At 39.4% G+C, this 21785-nt stretch overlaps 2 protein-coding genes across 2 annotated transcripts in view; both read left to right on the plus strand.

The window, feature by feature from the left end:
- The window catches only part of LOC139915827 (sacsin-like), a 33219-nt gene extending 31578 nt beyond the window's left edge, over positions 1–1641 (plus strand). Inside the window, exon 11 of the mRNA XM_078285880.1 lies at positions 90–1641. The gene's annotated coding sequence lies outside the window, so the exon portion shown is untranslated. The remainder of the gene's footprint in view (positions 1–89) is intronic.
- Positions 1642–2385: 744 nt separating this feature from the next.
- LOC139924008 (sacsin-like) lies at positions 2386–21630 on the plus strand. The gene is made up of 8 exons (XM_078285881.1): positions 2386–2481; positions 3054–3096; positions 7245–7332; positions 8189–8300; positions 8527–8673; positions 8779–10210; positions 10452–10540; positions 10676–21630. Exons 2-8 carry the CDS (start codon positions 3071–3073, stop codon positions 21628–21630), a joined length of 12849 nt encoding a protein of 4282 aa, XP_078142007.1. The 5' UTR covers positions 2386–2481; positions 3054–3070.
- Positions 21631–21785: the final 155 nt, after the last annotated feature.

Raw genomic sequence — 21785 nt, forward strand, 5'->3', positions numbered from 1 at the left:
TGTCTGAGTCAAGAATAATAATTGTTGTAGAAAGAAAAGCACTCGGTAAAGAACCAAACTTAATTGTCTGTCTTCTGGTTGTCCAAAAGGAAGAGGCAGAGACAGCACACCAGCATGGCGATCTTTGTCTTCTGTGAAGAAGGTGATGCTCTCGCCCCTCCAGTGGACAGTGGCATTGTCAGTGACGGTGTGGAGGTACTAAATGAGTTGTCCTCAGTCGCATCTGCTTGTGGCATGATGTTTGGCCTGATTTATATACTCAACTTGCGCTATCCAGTCAAACACAATATACCTTTGAGGCCTTCCAAAAAATCACCATGGACATAGAAAGTAGGCAAATGACAGGAAGGGTACACAACCTCTGTGGAAAATATGAGAACTAGCTAAAACTGTCTTTAGTTAAGATATTATTACAGTTATCCTGAGCCTTACCAATCATCACAGCTTAGACATAATTGTTGATGGAACCTTTGCCCATAAAACCAAAATGTGTAGCATGGAGAGAATATAGCCTAGCTGTCTATCTGCTATAATGTGACATTAACAATTTTATGTTCATCTTTGTATTTTTAATAGACCCTTTAGTTTCAATGAACAGTAGACCATAAATGGCAGCAGAGAAATTGTATTTCTTTCTTTTTTTTTTTTTTTTTTTTACTTTTTTTTTACTTAAATGAATGAACATTATGTTTGACCATAATGTGGTTTGTTTTGAGAAATTTTGAGGAACCAACAACCTGCAAGATTTAGAGATATTGGGAGCAAGTAGAAATATGGGGAATTGTGGGGGAAAATGATAATTGATAAATGGTCGCTTTGAAGACCATTTTAAGTTAATGTTCTGTTTTACTTTTGACGGGTTTGGTTACTGTAAAATATCTTGAATGCAAAGGCAGTGATGTTGCAAGAGTAAGTACTGGTATGATTCAAGTTCTTATACTTGCCAGGGTCAGATTTTGTATGTTAAATTTATCGTGGACATGTGTTTCTTGGTCTTAAAATGGCACTTTAGCATTTTTATAAAGGAGACTTTTTTTTGTCTTGTTAATTGCTGATACTGTTAGCGTTTTATGCTGTTATTTCATACAAGTATGTTACTGCCACTAATTGTCACTTAAAATGTCTTTCATCTGAGGGATGTTCACCAACTTTAAGGCAGGAACCTTTTGTTGGAGCTATAACAACTTTTTTTTGCTGTCAGATGTTATGTACAATTGTTTGATTTTAATTTATTCCGACATTGAACTCGTGGAATGTTTTAGACTTCTGGCTCTTAAGCACTTTGACTGTATTGACATGTCATTTCAAAATCCTTTGGAGTAATGCAACTGAACTGACCACTTATGTTGAAATAGTCATGTTGGAAATCCAACAGACAAACTTTGGTCTAAAGAGGCATCTTGGTTGGTTTTAGATTGAATTGGCAACTGTAAATGTTGCGTTTTGTGATATGTGATGCTTATTAATACTTTACAGAGTAAATGCACTTTTGTTTTGCTCTTAATTGATAAGTATAAGGTATTTTGAATGTGCACTTTAACCTCTCTAAATACCTCAAACCTTGATGCTATACAAAAGGAGAAAATTAAGTTGTAAAAAGGACATTCAGTTGCTTCATTTGAAATGTATGGAGTTGTTGACGCCGATGTAAAAGATGTCTTAATAAATGTTAAGAATGTAACTATGTGTGTGTCTTTTCAGAATTTCAACCAACTTGTTTTTTCAACTTGGAGGAAAGTAACTCAGTTACTTGCAACACAGTTGGCGCAGTTTCATTGTTTTTCTGAAAGTGAAAAAATACATTGTATTTGCACAAAATATTACTTTGTAGTTGTGTAAGATATTGGCTCAAGCCAAGGTGAAAATCTAAGTTAATGCAGAGAAAAACATTGTTACAAGTAGAAATTATGATTTCATGATATTTGAGAACTTTCATTGGTTATAATTAATTTTTTTGATTTAAGATTACTACAGATATTTGGTTTCTTTAAACTGAACTTTTTTCATGTGAGAAAAACTAAAATAATTAGCTGTAACAAGCTGACGCAATTTTTTTTACTTTGATCCAAAGTCTAATTTTTTTCAGTGTAGGCTTAAAGTTTGCTGTAATATTTATATAGTAATGCTTAGGATTACTGCAGTGCTTTTCCGTCAACTATTAGACTTGATATACTTTTCACAAGGAAGGAGTCAACTTCCTTTGACGGGATATTGAGTCAGAAATGACAGGGTGTAAAACCACAGGAAACGCACCACTGCTTTGCCTGGTTGCTTCTTGCCTCCGAAGTTTCGTTTCTTGTGAATTTTAAGTGTCATTATAGCAGTGACCAGGAAATTATTGATGAAACGAAACACAAAATGCAATACCAGGGTTGGGCAGGACAATATAAGACCGCGGGCAGCAGCATCGGTTCTCTTCGACAGCTGACTGCAAAATGACAGCAAGAAGAAATATGAATCTTATCGGCAACCATGATTGAGGTATTTACAACTGTATATCATTATTATTAGGATCTGTATCAGCAACTCCAAATAAGTAGCCTAAGTTATTAGTTGTATCTAAGTAGGTAAGCTATAGCAATGATGATAATGATTGGCGATAAAATTACAAAATCTACTTCCTAAAGAAGACTACCCGGGATTTATCATTCATAGTCAAAGTAACTAAGTGCTAAGTGGACATATTTGAGTGTGTGTGTGTGTGTGTGTGTGTGTGTTTTTACCCTGGGGTTCAAAGTTATGCTTGGAAAACATTTTGGAGTTACAGTTATATAAATTTTGAACTTACAGTTATAAGTCTTGGGCTGCTCTACTAAAATAGCAACGTGTGTCCCCAGACTGTTTTATATTTGTAAACTTTGTAATGAACAAAATATTTAGTAGGTCTAATGTATTTATACTTATGTGATATGGGCCTAGCAGCTCTGTATTAACTTACAATTACTGCTCTGCCAACTTCTGTGCTTAAATCATTTTGGTGTGTGTGATGAGAAAACTTGGTTGTACAATCTATAGTTTTTTGTCACAGCAGTTTTGATGGTTTTCTCTTACAGGATCCTACCCAGGAAAGATGAATAAGACACGTAGAAAAACTCGGTGAGTCGCGTTCACCTGCATCTTCATTGATGATGTTGTCCTCGGTTCACCCTTTTATTTTGCTTCCCTTTCCTTTGTATAGCATTGAAGCAATAGGCTACTTTGACAACAGCTGAGCAATGAAATAAAGTCTTTGTCACTTCCTCACACTGATATCTTCGTAAACATGTCAAACTTAAGTCATCCTATGCAAAAACCATTAAATTCTTTTGAAACGGGGTGCCCCAGTGGGTCACCGAGTAGAGCGCGTACCATAAGGCACAGTCCTTCCCACAGCGACCCGGGTTCGAATCCGGCACGCAGTCATTTGCTGCATGTCCTCCCCTCTCTCTCTCCCATACGTTCCTGTCTCTCTCTAACACTGTCTCTATCAATAAAGCCTAAAAATAAATCTTTTGAAATCCATACCAATCATTACCAGCTCAGATTTCTTTGTATTGAGACATAAGGAAGTCTGGAATGCTTTGTGTGGTTTTGCCACAACTGGCAGGTTGTAACAACACTGGTTATAATTTTTTGAACAGAACAATTATTGCCTCTATGAGTAATCAGTCCATGTCACTATAGTTGCACAGCTGTGTCTAACCCTAATACCTGCCATTCTTTTTCCTTTATATGGAAGAGAACATCTTGCCAAAGTCCACTGCAAATTCTGCCAGTTTATTGTTTACCCTCTAATCAGAAAACATATCTCACAGAACATGACTTTGGACCTTCTCTGAATCATCACGGTCGACTGGTAAACTCTGTATAGGTTTGATCCGCCAAGTAGCAATTATTTCATTAAAATGGCAACTTTAAAAGTTGATTGACAGTGCTCACTGCTGCCCCCATGGTGTATTTTGGTGGAAGAAATTTACATGAAAAACAAGTGAACCAGTTATAAATGTTGAAATTGTATTGGGAAAACAGTGCTGCTTGGTGGATCAAATGTATGCCACAATGACCAGTGGACTTGAGAGATACTTAAAATATCTTAAATCATGTTTTGTCGAGTATGTTTGCTGCCAATCAAGGCAGCATTAGACTACCAGAATTCACAGTAGAGTTTGGCATGATGTTCTCTCCCATAAAAAGAGGAAGGGAGAATGTCACGTATCAGGGCCAAGTGGTGTCATCATGCATGGGCGGAAATTACGGGGGGGACAGGGGGGGTCCGGACCCCCCCCTTCCTGGGAAAAACAGAGAGTTGTCCCCCTCAATATATCATTGTAAACATAACTATATAATTTTAAATAATATAATAATATGCATTGAAAGCACTTGTGCTAATTATAGACAAAACAATGCGTTTTTAAGTTTCTAAAGATTGCGTGTTGGTAGGGAGCCGCGTCTCCTAATGCATGTGTATGGAGGCAGGAGGTCTATCCACAATTAAAATCATCATAACTCACTGAATTTTCGACCGATTTTCAAGCGGTTTGGTTTGTTACAAATGCCTGACATGTATTTATGATACAGGATACTTGGTTAAATTAAAATGCGGGTTTTCATACCAAAATTGTCTTTTGTAGATGGTAACAGTAATATTTCTATAATATAATAGGCTATTTAAGATTAACTTACCCTACGTAATTAGGTTCTAAGTATATTCTTTTTTTCTTACTGCATGTGAAATGGCTGCCACTATGTAATTTTGTTTATAATTTTGGAAATAAATGAAGACTTAATTCTTTAAAAAGACCCTGAAGTAAGTTTCTGGCAGGCTTCATAGCGTTCTGGACTTTTACACATTGACAGCGAAACATTAGAGATCTGCTTTTCTCACCTACTACTGTAAATAACCTGCATGCTGTGTGTGTGTGTGTGTGTGTGTGTGTGTGTGTGTGTGTGTGTGTGTGTGTGTGTCTATTTGTCAGCCAGCCAGGTCAGTTAAAATGGCAGAGAAAAGAAAAACAGACATCTGATCATTTTTCAGTGCACCGAAACGCCAAGTAGAAAGACCCCAGTAATATCAAAGGCAATTTGATAAAATCTTCATAAGAAAGGAATGAAGTGCTTATGGAAATGTTTCATAATGGACCTCTATATACATTTAATACAACAGTACTTTTGGCGGCACCTTTGGTGTCCCCTTCAGGAATTGCTCTTGGGAAATTTTTCTGTTTATTGTCCCCCCCAACAGTGAAATGAAATATCCGCCCTTGTCATCATGCCCTTGTAGCTGCTTGCATCATCTTGACTGGGACATGGGTTGAAATCCTATTTATCTGCTTCTTTTAATTCAATTTCCTATATGATAATCAATGCAGCATATCATTAAAGCCCAAAGGGATTTTCTATATGTCCTGCAATCCTGGTAGACCTACAAGGTATGGGGGATATTATGTCGTCATGGTGACATATTCTTGTGAACACACTCAGGAACAAAATATGATAGAAACTTAATACTTACACCACAGGTTCCCCTTGTAGAGTAGATGATCTGATTAGATTTAAAGCACCTTGCTGCATAAATTAGCATATTCATGAGGAAAAACATTTTCTTGAAACTAACATAACTCTGTAATGCCTAAAGGTAGTATTACTTAATTAATTATTAATCAATTAATTACATTAATTTGCTTAATTAATTTGCTCAATAGCATAACTGATTATGTTTAACATACAGAGTTCATATTAATACCACCCATGTGTTATGTGAAGACATAAGCAGTATAATGACATAGAAATATTTGCTAATTAATGCATACATTTTCTTAATTAATGACTTCATTAACTTCATTAACTAACATAATATTTTTAATATATTAAGGTGAATATGATGGGACATTAGGCAGCTGAAGTGCCTCTTGTTTTTTAATTTTAAAAAAGTTTGAATAGGGTTTCCTAGTGGCTCAGTGGGCAAAGTCGCATCCCATATACTTGTGAAGATCATGGGTTTGAATCTATCAGATAGATTATCAGACCTCTATCAGATAGATTCAAACCCATGATCTTCACAAGTATATGGGAGTAGTAGGTATCTCATGATCTTTGTTATTCGTCATCCCTTTCTCTCTCCCATCTTTCCTGTAACTCTTGACTTTATGCTATGTGTCCACCCAATTCCTCCTCGCCAAACGAGGCAGCAGGTACCATCAAAGTGGTACCACATTCAGTCTGAATTAAGGTTAGATCTATATATAGATATAAATATATATAGCCTATATATATATATATATATTTATTTATTTATATATATATATATGTATATATATATATATATATATATATATATATACATATATATGTAATTGTTCAACTATGTTTTTTCAAAACTAATTCCTCATTTAAAGGCCTAATGTTCAGAGAGTTTCCCTAACCATTGAATAGGTGGGATCGCCTCGCCTTAAGAAGCTGCTAACCCATCCAAAAGAATTTCAATATTATGGGTTTCAGTGTAGTTGGAGCTTTAGTGTGGTCACGGTCTAAAATCTGTTTCAGAGGCTTTTCCACCCTGTCAAGAGTAGAATTCTGTGGGAAACACTGAATACTTGTAATTTTTTTGCATGAAAATGGACTGCAGCATTACTGCCTGTACCACTATTTAATAGGGATGCTAGTGTGGCTTGGCACTGGAAAAACTTCAAAAGGATGTTTGTTGGAGGTGTATTGAAGAGGGGAGTCATGAGGCAGAGGTCTGATAATTTCCTATCACAAGTTGTCATCACATTGATAATTAAAATGTATCATATGTACAGTTGAGATCTGTACCTTGGCCTCTCTCCATGGCCAATGGTGAATGGTGAGTAGGCCTACATATTTTGAGGGTTAGATTAAGCCATGAAATAAAAACACATACATTACACACATTTCTATTATTTGCTCAATGACATAAACACATAATAAATGTTCGTAGGAGGTACAGAGAAGTGTTTCACTGCTCTCAGATGGTTAGCAGAGGTGATCACAACAATTGACCACAAGATGGCGATAAGGAGGCAGGTGTCAAATGCTTGATAACACAGAGCCCTTTTTTGCCACAGTTGTTTCCAATGTGTCAAATTCGTTCTGCTCATCCCTAATAACAACTAACTCAGAGCATGAACTTAAATCATTCAAACATTTCCACTGCCTCACAGCAATCTGTTAACATGACATGCTCTGTATTGTTTTGAATTTTGACTCAAGTTTCTAATACACTGTAATCCTGCTGCTCTGTCTAGGTCTTCTTTCGAGGCAACAGCACCACCATTTATTGACTACCTGAAAGATATTCTACAGCGATATCCGGATGGTGAACAAATTTTGAAGGTGGGTACAATACACTTATACAACACTGGTTGCATATTAAAGTTTTTATTCCTCAATGGAAATATAATAATTCATGAATAGCATATTCTATATTTTCAAAATTACCAAGTAATGCATCTCACACACAACACCATTAGCTTTTAGGCCATGTTCATATGTACCTGCATTTTAAAAGCTTTTAACCTCTTCCTCCCTGCCGCCCCTGCCACTGGGTCCATCATTACAAACGCAGGTTGCACGGCCAAGCTTTGTTCAAACCCACAGAACTTAATTTATATTCTAGTCAAGATAACAAGTTTTCCAAAGACACAAAATATGTCATGCTGAATTACAGGGAAACATGTATAAAATGATGCACAAACATCTAGATTTTTTCCATTTCATGTAATGGTGCAGCCATAAAAACATGGCGTCTTGTATTTGAATATTTCATTCAATATAAGCAGCTAGAGCTTCAAGAAAGAGTTGGAACGATCAGATAAAGAATATGGATGTGACATTGTTGTACAGTTAGGATTTTTTTTTCTTTCTAACTTTTAACCTACTTAAGGGGAAATTTAAGGGTGAAGTTAGGTAAAGTCAGGGTACAAGGGGTTAATATTTCCAGCATTGTTGCTTAATATGTGTTCTGCTTAAATTTATTTTCAATCATCATTTAGTGTTATTTAGCACAACATTTAAATTAAGCGTTTATGGCACTTTGACTCATGAAACAATAGCCATATGTTGGAACATTGAATATTCTGTTACCCAATGTCACCTAGTGTATCCCAAATGTAGTGCAAAGGAATGAATATTATGAGTATTATCTTTGTCTGCTAATGGTTCATCATTTCATTCACCATTGTTTGAACAGGAGCTGATCCAAAATGCAGATGATGCTGAAGCCACAAAAGTTATTTTCATCCATGATGAGAGAAGTTATGGGACTGAGAGCCTTTGGACTGGTGAACTGGGAAAATACCAAGGTATGTATGGTTTTCAGAGAACAGCAATGTTATGGTTATGGATAGTTATCAGTTTCAAAATATATCATTTGTACATGTTATATTTTGACAGCTATACATTAATGGAAGTTTGACAGTTATACAATAATGAAGGTATACCTGTTTCAAAGTCTAAAAAATAAATGGTTGTATAAACCTTATGTCATAAGAACCATATCATTTGGCACTAATTGTTTTATTTTTGAAGGTCCAGCTCTCTATGCCTACAACAATGCTGGGTTCACTGATGATGACTGGAAAGGCATTCGGGCTACAGGGAGGAGTGTCAAGCGCTATGACCCAAACAAAGTTGGGAGGTTTGGGATCGGCTTCAACTCTGTTTACCACATAACAGGTGAAACCATGCACGCTTAATATACACACATTCCTAATAGTCCCACTTTAATTTCATCTTTATAGGTCCCAGTATTCCATTAACTGGACAATATCTATTTCACAGATGTGCCATCTATATTCAGTTCAGGGCACCTTGGCGTGCTAGACCCCCAAGAGAAGCTATTTGGAAAAGGAGATGGAGGCTTTCAGTGGTCTTTGGCTGATACAGAGGACCAGGAAACTTTGATGACCTTGCATGATCAATTCCAACCCTTTCAAGATATAGTTTCGCTTGTAAGCGAACAGACATGGTCAAAAGTCATCACAGAGGATCAAAACTTTGATGGGACGCTTTTCAGATTTCCCTTGCGCAATGAAGTGTCAGACATTTCAGATAATTTGTATGACTCTGATAGAGTTGTTCAACTTTTTGACAGCTTCATTGCAGATGCAGACTTGAACCTCCTGTTCCTGAAAAATGTGGCCTCTGTGTCCTTGATACATATCAACACAGACAACTCTGTCAACGTCAGACTTGAAGTGGCATGCACATGCTCCACAGATGTTTTGGAGTCAGGAGATGAGTCAACCATTGAGGGCGCAACAAGCTTCAAATTCATTACCATCTCCTCAGAAGATCACAAAGAAACAGAGAAGTGGCTCGTGACAACATGCTGCATGAAAGAGGGAAACATAGAAAAACTGGATTCACTTGCAAAGAAGTTGTGCTTTCTCCCTCAAGTTGCCTTGGCATTCCCATGTGGTGAGAAGAGAGACTGCACTGACAGTAGATTGAGCTGCTTTCTCCCCCTCCCAAACAATGAATCCAACAAGACTGGACTCCCAGTTTATGTCAATGCATGCTTTGGCCTCACAGACAACAGAAGACACATCAAGTGGCAGGAGGAAGACCAGAAATATGACGAAGGTGCCTTGTGGAATGAATTGCTGATAAAAGAGGTCCTCCCAAAGGCTTACCTCGGGATCCTTCAAGATGCTATCAAACTATGCAAAGACTCTGCACTCCCTGTCTCCTCTGTGTATGATCTTTGGCCAGATATCACCCAGGTGCAACACAAAGACAAATGGCATGCAGTTGCATTGGATGTCCTTCATCTCTTATTTGGACAGAATGTTGCTGTCCTCTCTCTTGCTACAGATGAAAGAAAGTTTGTCACTCCATCAGAAGCTGTGCTCCCCTGTAATGATTTGACAAGCCCTGATATATTGGCCACCATAAAAAGGACTTTGGTTTTGTGTGGAGAAAACCTTGTCACTTTATCAGATTGTATTGCAAGAGCTATAGAGGAAGCCTATCCACACCTCAACACCCTTAGACATGTGACTCCAACTTTCCTGAGGGAAGTTCTCCGCAGAATTGGCTTGCATAGCATTTCTGAAGAGGACAAACTCTCTCTTTTGGAGTACATTTTGAGTGATGGAAAATACAGAGAACTCCAGGGTCTTCAACTGCTTCCACTCAGTGATGGCACTTTCAGATCTTTCACAGATCAAGAGGAGGACATTGCTTTCATTGATAGCAATGAATTTCCAAGGTAGGTTTTTAATCATTAGGTTTATTCTACAAATATGGAAAATAACTTATGTGGCTAGAGTACAGTGTACAATGCTATGCTGTTAAATTCTAAAATATATAAACTATTTTCTGGGCAATTTTGACATTATTTATTTATGTAAATTTTACTTACATAGGTAATATACAGTAAATTTAATATACAGTACATTTTCATCATTTTTCACTTGAAGAATGAACAAACTTATCCTCTCTCTGTGTAGAGTTCTGCTGCCAGGTTGCAAAGACCTCTTCATTCCAGATAATCTCAGTTCACCCTGCAGAACCCACCTGAAAGAACTGGCCACAAAAAGTAAGTGTCATTTTTGGCAATACAATAATGTGTCTGTCATTTGCACACATTTGCACATCTATCAACCACATGCTTTCATATCATGTTTTTGTTTTGTTTCTTTGTTTTTGTTTTTTTCAAATATCCATTTTCCAGATTTATTCAAGGTCCTCAACATCGATGCAGATCAGGTGGCTGAATATGCAAAGAGGTATTTGCCAGAGGGTTGGGAACAGACAAACATAATGCATGTTACCTGGGAGATTGGCAGCAGCCAGCATCCACCCTTAGAGTGGCTCCAAGAATTCTGGAAATTTCTCAACACTCACTTCAGAGAGTTAAGTCATTTCATTGGCATGCCTTTAATACCCATCAAGCCCCTAGAGGATGTCAATCATCCTGTAATACTAGCAAGACTTCAACAGAACTCAACCCTCATTTTTCAGAAAAACAAACAGGCTAGCTTGCCAGATCAAATTGCCCAATTGGTGAAAAAAGTTGGTGGCACAGTTGTGAGAGGAGATGAGTGGCTTAAGCATGAAGACCTGGACTCGTATGTGCTGAGCCCATCCCCGAGGAGTGTCGTCAACGTGTTTGTGAACCTAGATTCTCAGCAAGTCATCAGAGAAATCAAGACTGCCTCTTACAGAGAAAGAGAAGAACTTAAAGATTATCTCTCTAGTCTGGATTCTCTCTCAGTCAGCGAGAAAGACGTACTCTCAAAGTTGCCTCTGTTCCAAACCATGGAAGGATCATGTGTTGCAGCTCAATCAAAACAGGCTGTACTGTTAGGTTCTGGTCTAACAATACCAACAGAACTCCCCATGCCTGATTCAGTTGTACAGTGTGCTACTGAAGCTGACCGCAGACTGTTACATCTGCTCAACATTAATCTCTTGGATACACCTCAAGCAGCCAATCTCCTAATTGATTGTATTGAGAGGGGTAATGTTAGGAAAGAGGACACAGAGAAAATCATGACTTGGATTTTACAGCATGGCAATATCCTTTTCTCTCAAAATCACATCTTGAAAAGCAGATGTCAGGACTTGAATTTCATTGAAGTGAATGGACAGCTGAAAAAGACCTCAAGCTTCTTTGATCCAAGAATTGAAACTTTCAAAGTCCTTTTTGAGTCAGATTTCTTTCCCCCACCTAAATACACTCAGACGCCACAGATGCTGGAGAGCCTAGCAGATCTTGGATTGCTAAATAAAGAAATGGATGTGTCACCAAGCCATTTGTTGCACGCTGCCACACTGATTGAGAAATCGCATGTTCACTCTCAAAAGGAGGCTATCAAAAGATATCAAGTGCTTTTAAGAATGCTGGATGCCAATGATTTGCTGTCCAAAGTTTCTCAAGAACAGCTTGATAGCCTCTTAAAGCTGAAATGGGTCCCATGTGTTAAACCCGGAGATAAGAAAAAACAATGCAGGTGTTTCTTCTGCCCACGTGAAATAAGGCATTCTGAATATGAGGACATTGTTGGGCATGTAATGCCTCTGGTTCGAGAGATCAGTGAGAGAGTTAGCAGCAAACTTGGTCTCAGACACTTACCCCCTCCTGAAAAAGTGATAGAGAATTTGTCAGTCTTGACATCAATGGCACAGACAATGGATGATCCTGATACAAATGTGGATTTCAAGAGGAAGTTACATAGGATTTACAAACACATGCAAGATCATATTTCCACATTCACAACAGTGATGAACAAGGACACATGTTGGCTGTGGAACCACAACCAGTTTGTTTCTCCTCAGGATCTGGTTCTAGACTACCCACCTAATCTAGATCTGAGCTCTTACATTGGGAAGGTGCCAAAAGAATTTCTACCATACAAGAAGTTGCTCGGGGAGTTTGGACTGAGGATATTGCTTTCAGATGAAGAAATAATTGGCACACTTCATTGTATCAAGCAAACCATTGAAACAAGGCAACAGCCATTTGCAAGTTCCTCTGAGGTGAAAGTGTCAATAGAAATTCTTAACTGGATGTGGAGAGAGAAGAAGACCGTTAGCGATGATATCCCTGTGCCGGTCCTCACAGAGAGTGAACAGTGTAGCCTTAAACCACTGTCAACAACAGTCTTCTGTGACATAAGCAAAAAAGGTTTGGAGGAACTTAAGTATGATCAGAAAGAAATTCAAGTCATCCATGATGAAATACCAAAAGCAACAGCTGAGTGGCTGAACATCCCACTCCTCAGCACCCGCATCCTCAGTCCAGAGTTAGTGGGAATAGAACAATGTGGGCAATCTGAACCAATAACAATGAGGATTAAAAACATTCTCAAGGAGTATGATGAAGAAAACGACATCTTCAAAGAGCTCATTCAAAATGCTGAAGATGCCAGGGCAGAAGCTTGTAAATTCTTGCTGGATTTTAGAGTGCACAAAGACCCTCCTGAAAGTCTAATTGACCCTGGCATGGCCCTTTGTCAGGGACCCTGCCTTTGGGCATTCAATAATGAGCAGTTCACAGAGGATGATTGGGCAAATATTGTCAGGGTAGGATCTGCCTCAAAGGAAAACAAGGTGGAGAAAATTGGAAAGTTTGGACTTGGATTCAACACTGTGTATCACGTGACAGATGTTCCCTCCATCCTTAGTGGCAACAGTCTTCTCATACTTGATCCAAATGTAACTCACCTGAAGAAGCACATCAAAGCCAAAACAAATCCTGGAATCAAGCTGGACCTCTCTCAACAGCGACTTTTTCATTGGTTTCCCGGTCAATTTGGACCATATGAACACATTTTCAATTGTAATTTCACCAGACAAAGTCCTCCTAAACCCTATCCAGGCACTCTGATCAAACTACCTTTCCGAACACAAGAAGAGTCTGTCAAGTCAGAAATCAGCACAAAGGTGTATGACAGACACAATATTATCACTTTCCAACAGCACTTTACTAACAATTCACAAACTCACCTGCTGTTTCTGAAGAACATCAATGCACTATCTCTACAAAATATCACAGACGATGCTTCAACTCCTCCAAGAGATGACCATATAAAAAATGTCCTCACTGTCTCCAAAACCGTTGTGAGTACAATGAAGATTCCAGATGAAACCTGTGTAAAGCAACGTCAAGCTGAAAAAAGACTGATAAATCTTGATGAAAAATGCAAAGAAGTCATTGACTGCTCCACAGTCAGCATTGTCAAAATAACCAGTCAACAATGTGGTGGATCTGATGTCCAGTCCTGGCTCCTCTACAATTGTTTTGGGACACAACAGTCCTTACAAATGGCCCTTGAAGAAAATAAGCAAGCCAAATTCTCTTTGCCTATTGGGGGGATTGCTGTGCCTTTGCAAAATGATCCAGAAACCAGGAAATGGGTCGCATCACAAACAGATCTTGTTGGACAGACATTTTGCTTCCTTCCTCTTTCCATTCACACAGGTCTCCCAGTCAATGTAAATGGAGCATTTGCTGTGACGAGCAATCGAAAAGGTCTGTGGGAGAGTGGAGTGAAACATGACTGGAACAAAGCTCTTCTTCAGGATCCTGCAACTACAGCATATATTACTGTACTCTTGGTATTAAAGAATATGTCTGACAACCAGCACCTGGAAAGTTACTGTTACCACACCTTTTGGCCTGATCGGGAGAAAGTGAGCGAGACTTTCAAGCCTTTGGTTGATGCTTTTTACTCTGCCATTGCCCAGCACTCCAATGCCCCAGAGCTCTTTAGTGATGGCAAACATTGGTGCTCAATGAACAAGGCCATATTCTTACATCAAAGCATCGAAGAGGATAAAAATGTCAGTGCACTTGCAATGCAGGTGTGTCAACAACATGCAAAAGCATCCAACCATTTTGTTCCTCTTCCACTGTGGTTGAGAAATAGCTTCAAACAGGCTGGCTTGGAAGAGGTTTTACAGAGCAGAACATTGAACTGGGAGAAATTCTACCAAGAAGTAGTATTTGGCAACCTGGCTACCATGGACCCTACGAGTAGAGATGCTCTTGTGCTGCATGCTATTGACCTCAATATCAGTGAAATTGACAATCTGCTGCTAAGCTATCCATGCATCCCCACACAGGGTGGACAGCTCCAGTACATCAAGAAACTTGTGAATCCATCAGGGAAAGTGGCCTGTCTATTTGAACAGGAAGAGGGACGCCTGCTTGGGGGAACCAAAAATGACTTTTGTTCCCCCAAAAGGATTCACCGTTTGCTGGAACTTGGAATGCTGAATGACCATCTACCATTGGAAGACATCACAGAGAGAGCTGCCATGATCAGCAACATTTGGTGCACTGACAAAGGGAAAGCATATGAACATTTGAGGTGCATCCTTGAACTTCTGAAGAGTCCCCTGCATGATAAAGACTCTCTCTGTTGGGAATCATTAAGGCAGACTGCATTTATTCCAGCATTTTCCCCAGGTATTAAAAAAGTTGATGGAATGGTGAAACTTTGGAGGCCCACTGATGTTTTTAGTGACAAATGTTGCCTTCTTGTGAATATGACACAGCCTGTGATTGATCATTCCAATCTGAAAATACACAATGCTGATCCAATCCTACAAATCTTGGGAGTTTGTGAAAGTCCAAGGCCCGAGACAGTGCTTCAGCAGCTGCAAGAAGTTTGTAGGCAGTCTCAGTCCTGCAACAAAACAATGCTTCAAAAAACAGCCAATGAGTGCTACAGGTTTCTGGATCAATGGCTCTATAATTCAGGAGATTCCACGTTAATTTCAGAGAGGGCAAATTCATTCCCGTTCATTCTTGTTGGTGACGATTTTGTACACGTGAAGTCTGTGGCAGAAAATGAGGAATTTGAAGTGAAACCATATCTTCATGTACTTCCAACTGCCTGCACTAGTTTCAAGATGCTCTGGGAATGTGTGGGTGTTGAAAAGAAATTCACCATCAATCAGTTTCTAACTGTGTTCCAGAAATTGCACACTCTCCATGGAAACAACCCCCTGCCAAAGGCTGATCTCACAATTTGCCTCACAATTTTATCCAGAGGCTTGTATGAGGCCAAAGAGAAAAAAACACATGACTGTCTTATACCCAATGAACATGGTGTTTTACAACCTGCAAGTAAGCTGTATTTCAACGACAGCCCATGGATGCCAGTCACTAAAGGGGTCACTTTATGCCATGAGAATATCCCACGTGTTATGGCTTGCTCTTTTGGAATCAAGACAACCAGACATCAAACTCTGCAAAATCATTTAGTTGAGAACGTCTCACCATTTGCCTTTCAGTTTGAACAACGAGAGCAGCTGACTGTCCGAATTAAAAACATCATTTCGGCCTATCCCGCAAAGAAGGATATCCTTAAGGAGCTTATCCAAAATGCTGATGATGCAGAGGCAACAGAAATTCACTTTGTTTGGGACAAACGACAGCATGGCACACAAAAAACATTTGGGGAGAAATGGAACCAACTGCAGGGTCCGGCACTATGTGTATACAACAACAAGGTGTTTTCTGATGCAGATCTGACAGGCATTCAGCAGCTGGGAGAAGGTGGAAAGCACAACTCTCCAGGGAAAACAGGAAAATACGGAGTTGGATTCAACTCTGTTTACCATCTGACTGACTGCCCTTCAATCTTGACTGGAGATAAATTACTCTGCATTTCAGACCCCAATCAAAAATACATTGAACAAAGTTATTCAGACAAACCATCAGCTGGCTGTGGCTATAACTTAGCTAAAGATTTTAAGGAAATGTACAATGATGTCTACAAATCATTTCTTCCAGAAGAATTTCTTCTTAAAGAGGGCACCATGTTCAGATTACCTCTAAGGATGGGTACCATGGCAGACGACTCCAAAATATCAAACCAGGGAGTCACTGACCATGACATGAAAGAATTGCACTCAGCCCTGCTTGAAGACCCTGAAGGATTGATTCTATTCCTGAAAAACATCCGCAAAATAGAATTCCATGAAATTGATGCAAACTCAAGGGAACTTAAAACAATCTTTATGGTTGAAAAAAGTCTCCTAGAGACGAGAAGGGATGACAAAGTTCTTTTTGTAAAGCATCTACAAAATGCACTTCAGTCTGACAAACCAGTAATACCACACAAGGCCATTTACGAAATCAAGATTTCAACCTCTGGTAAAAGACAAAGTGAATGGATCATGGCAGAACAGTTTGGCTCATTCAAGAGCAGTGATGGAAGAGAAATTAAACCATCAGACAAGCTCCCCCAAGCAGCACTAGCTGCGTGTGTGAGCTGTCAGCCACCCAGAGAGGAGGATTTCAAAGGAGGAGTCTTTTGCTCACTTCCTTTGCCAGGGGAAACTGGACTTCCAATACATGTTAATGGAAACTTTGAGGTAGTTTCCTCCAGGAGAAGCCTTTGGAAAGAAGATGGCCCAAGTTTGAAAGCTAATTGGAATGAATCTTTGAAACAGAACATCGTAGCTCCACTGTATGCAGACCTCCTTCATTACATCTGTAATGCTGCAAAAAAAAGAGTTCATTCCGTGCTTGTTGATTCATATCTCAGTAGCTCCTACTTGTGCTTTTTCCCTATTGTATCCAAAGATATTACTCAGGATTGGCACGAAATGATACATGAGGTATACAGATCAATAAATGACAGAGCCCTTAATGTGATTCCAGTGTTGAAGAGCTCAACACGGAAAATTGCACATCAGTCAATTAAGGAGTGGTCCTTTGACTGGTGTAATGTCAGAGAGACAGAATCAACTAATGCACCTCACTTGACAGACCCAACAAGTAGAGATATGAATCCCATTTTGGAAGATCTTGGAATGAGATTAGTTCCCTTTTCCGGAAAAATGGCTGAAATTTGGACTAGTTTCAAATCTGCTGGAATTGAAGTGAAATCTGTCAGTCCTTCAACTGTGCGGAATTTCCTGAGAGAAAAACCACTCAATGACTCAACCCAAACTGAGATGGATTTACCCTTACCTATATCCGCCACTCTGATCAGAGATGAAACAAGCTGTTCAAAGCTCTTGAGTTTCTGCTTGGAAGATGTCAAAAAGGAAAAAACCAATTCCAGTTCAATCAACGGGCTTCCACTTCTTCTCACAAGAGATAAAGTTTTGAGAGTGTTTGATTCTAACCATCCCAGGCTGATGTCAAGATATGATAGTCTGTTCTCTGGCTATGAGGAGGATTTTGCAGATTTTAAGACCAACACAGACCACATGGGCATTCTAGAAGATGGCAAGTTTGTCAACAATTTGACAATTCCCAATGCAGTGAAGTATTTGAAACCTTTACTTCAGCATCTTCTACAAGACTGTGAAGTTGATCAACACAGTAATCTTCATGTCCCAAACGAGACAATACAGAAGTGGCTGAAAGAACTTTGGAAGTTCTTCACAAGTCAAGTCAAACCAGCAATGTCCCCCAATACAGGTGATATCCAAAGTATTACATTAAGTACTGTGAAGGAGCTCTTCTATGACTGTTGTATCTTACCTGTTGTGTGCCCAAGGTTAAACAACAAGTGCTTTCTCCAAAATATGAAGGACATGCCAAGTGTGATCTACTTCAGCTCAGAGGAGGACATGTCAAGCATTCTCTTTAAACTTGGTTGTATGAAGCTTGACACGTCCTTCTTCAGAGAGATAGTATCAGGCTTACAGCTACATTCACTTTTAAACCCTGAACTTATGAATACAAGGGATAAAACGTCTGTGTTGGACCAAGTCTACAAAATTGATCACTCAGAGTTTTGCCAACTTTCCAATGATGAAATGAAAGAACTTCAATGCTTTCTACAGTCTGGAGTATCCACATCCAAAGACAGACAAGAGTATCAGAGAAAGCTCAAATCCTTACCATTATTTGAAACAATACAAGGTGAGCGAGTGAGGATTGATGGACCCAAAAATGTATTTATCCTCAACATGAGCACAAACGCAGTGACAAGATTTCCAGATTTGTTCACGCTGCATGACAGCAACAGCATTTTTCTCAAACACAGTCTTGAGAACAAGAATCTGTCAGAGAACGTGAACATCACAATCCTAACTGATTTGGAGTATTTCCTCAGATTCATTCTGCCTGTCCTACACAAACTCACAGAGAGACAGATTCTTCACTGCATCAAAATGTTACTGTCATTACAACCTTATGACAATTATCAAAAGCATAAGGACAAAATAATCTCCTCATTGAAGGCTGTGAAATTGATTCGCAGTGCTCAAGGGAAGTTAGAGATGGCATCATACTACTATGATGAGAGTGTAGAGTTATACAAGATAATGCTGCCTCAAGAAAAATTTGTGCCTCAGAGATTTTGGGATGAGTTGTGTGACCACAAAAGCATGGAGATACAAAAAAAAAGAGTAAAAGAGTTGCTCAAAGAACTTGGAATGAAGCATAATGTGTCAGAGGAGGAGATAATAGGTTTTGCATACCTATTAGAATCAGAGGCAAAAGGAAATTGTGGCCTTAAAGAGTTGAAACAGAAATCATCAAAACTTTTGAGAAGAGCCCTGACAATAGAGAGTGATGACAAAAAGAAAGGGCAGAAGTTGCTGGAGAGCATAGCTGACATCAAGTTCATTTTCCCTGTTGGAATTCGAAAAGAATTGTGCAACTATCACCATCCATTTGCCAATGAGAGGACTGCTGTTACAATCAGAGGATCTTTGATTGAAAGTGATCCTAAGCATCAAGACCTGATTTGGACCTCAATGCCAATAATAGGTTTACCATTTTATCGGAAGCACCTGCAAATAATGAAAAATGCAGGAGCTCTTGAACAACCACCTCCACAGTGTGTAACCAGAAACATGAGCAACATCTGTCAGTTACCTTGTAAATCTGATGAGTTAATCAAAACCCGTGCTGATGTGTTTCGGCGTTCTTATGCCTACCTACAAACAATCAAGTTTGAAAGCCATCCATTGACCGGCCTCCCTGTTGTGTTGGTTGAAAAAGACACAAAACTTGTGAAGGCTGAAGAGACATCTTTTGGACTCACCAATGACCTGGACTTCAGGCCCTATTTGTACAAAATTCCTGCAATGGATGTTATGTATGCAGACTTCTTCAAGAAAATTGGTGTTACATTGGAGCCTACTGCAGTGCAGTATTGTAATGTTCTTGCAGCAATTTATGCTGATTCCTGTGATAAACTAACACTAAATCCAAATCAACAGAAAACTGTCAAGCGTACCGTTGAGCAGTTGTTTCAATTAATCAAAACTCAAAGACACCAGTCACCTTTTAAACTTGGAAAGACTTTGTATCTTCCTTCAACAGATGGTAGATTATACCCATCAAACACACTCTATTTCAATGACACAGTGTTTGAGGCAAGAAGGTTAGAAGGAGCATTGGAGAATAAAGTCCTGCTACTTGAGAAACTCAGTGCATGTCATTTGGGAATTGACATTTATGAGCATAATCGACTGCTGCAATTGCTGCCTCAGAATATTCGGCCCAAAATGCTGTCTCAGTCGACTGGAGAGAATGTGGTGGAATCACGCATTCAGCTATGTGAGTATGGAACTGACTGTGAGTTTAGTGGATGGTTTGACAAACATCTCTCCTCAATAGCCTTTAGACACGGACTTATCTGTCTTATCAGAGAGCAGTCAGAGGGCAAAGTAACACAAGAAGATGCAGCTGACATGTGCCAGCAGACGTTTGGCAGTATTCATATAGTCTGCTGCAAGAACCTTGAAACAGAGCTTTGGCTTGATCAACAGCCACTTCACAATACTGCTGCTGAAACTGAGGTCTATGTCAAACAGGGGCAACAAGGTTGCATCTTTTATTTAAAACACAATGATGATATGACAGCTCCTAAAGTGATAAACAAAGTCACCATGACTCTGACGAAAGTGATTAATGCCCTTTTAGGTAACAAAATTGCCTCACATCACTTTGCAGTCCTTGGACAACTTCTCATGTGTGACAGCCTACAAGAAGTTAAAAAAATACTGGCTGAGAATCAAATCCTTGACAGTGCTGAAACTGAGAATTTCGCTCTCAATCCACCAGTCCCTGGGACACCTATCCCTGAGGAATGGCATGACTCCCTAGATATGAACATCCTCAATAACTTTGAAGAGGGGGAATATGTTGGCTATTCTACTAATGAGGAGTACATTTATGCAGTTATTGTTGAACAGCTGCCTGGGTCTTCTGGACTATATTCACGAAGATACAAAATACAGATTGGGCAAGATGAGCCAATTGAAGTCAGTTCTCTTGACCTATATCAATTTAAACGAGAAAAGAAGCTGAAAGAGGAAAAGAGGACTTGCACATCTGCTAAAGTTACCTGCATGAAGCTGGAACCACTAGTGGGCGCTGTGCCACATACTTCACAAACATCATCTACAAGTTCCTCATCTACAAGACCCCCACCAGCATCTCTTGAAGAAGCCAAAAGGGAAATTGACAAATGTTTGGCAGAGATCTGGACTCTTCCTGAGGAGGAGAGGCAAAAGGCCATCAAGCGACTGTACCTTAGATGGCACCCTGACAAAAACCCAGACTGCCAACAGCTTGCAACTGAGGCATTCAAGTACTTGCAGAATCTAATTGATGAGCTTATGAAAGGCAAAAGTGCCGACTCTTCTTATCCAAGGGGAAACACAAATTTCAGACACTTTTATGAACAGTGGAATCAAGAGGCCAATCGCCACAGACGTGGTCGAGAGAGATTCTCTAGAGGCTACCGCTCCTATGCTTATAACTTTTGGACACATAATGGAAATGTCCCAAGGCCAGACAGAGAGGAGGCCCAGCGCTGGTGTAGACAGGCTCGCTGTGATCTCACTGCAGCTTCCAAAGACACCGGTGGGGGGAGCACAGAATGGTGTCTGTTCAAGGTTCATCAATCAGTGGAAAAGTCTCTCATAGCTGCAGAGTACAAAAGAAATGGACGACACCCCAACAACTGCTCCATCTCACTCATTGCTGCACGAGTTTCCCGCTACAACCCTCAGTTGAGCAATTTGCCTCAAATTGTGGAAAATCTAAAGGCTCTGGGAGTGGATGCCAAAAAGACTCAGTATCCCAACTGTCACCCACGTCCCCACATTCCAAATGGACAGTTCAGGTCAGAGAACGAAATGCGAGCACTGGATATGGCATCAGAGCTTCTCAGCAGAGTAGAGGCATATGTAAATTAAAGATTCTAGATTAAAAATGCTAATGGACATTTAGCATTGGCTGAGTCAACATAAGATTTGTGTCCTGTTAAAAATGCTGTGAGCAATATTGTGATATGAAACAGTTTGTCTTAAACAAAATGACCCAGTCATTAACTAAAAGGACCAACATCTGT

The sequence above is a fragment of the Centroberyx gerrardi genome, chromosome 10 (assembly GCF_048128805.1).
Source record: "Centroberyx gerrardi isolate f3 chromosome 10, fCenGer3.hap1.cur.20231027, whole genome shotgun sequence".
Taxonomy (NCBI): domain Eukaryota; kingdom Metazoa; phylum Chordata; class Actinopteri; order Beryciformes; family Berycidae; genus Centroberyx; species Centroberyx gerrardi.

Excerpts from the sequence above, each read along its gene's own strand:
- LOC139924008 (XM_078285881.1), top strand. The coding sequence starts at position 3,071 with ATGAATAAGACACGTAGAAAAACTCG. Across the intron at positions 10,211-10,451 it reads GATAGCAATGAATTTCCAAG|AGTTCTGCTGCCAGGTTGCA; the intron begins GTAGGTTTTTAA and ends CTCTCTGTGTAG. Across the intron at positions 10,541-10,675 it reads GAAAGAACTGGCCACAAAAA|ATTTATTCAAGGTCCTCAAC; the intron begins GTAAGTGTCATT and ends TCCATTTTCCAG.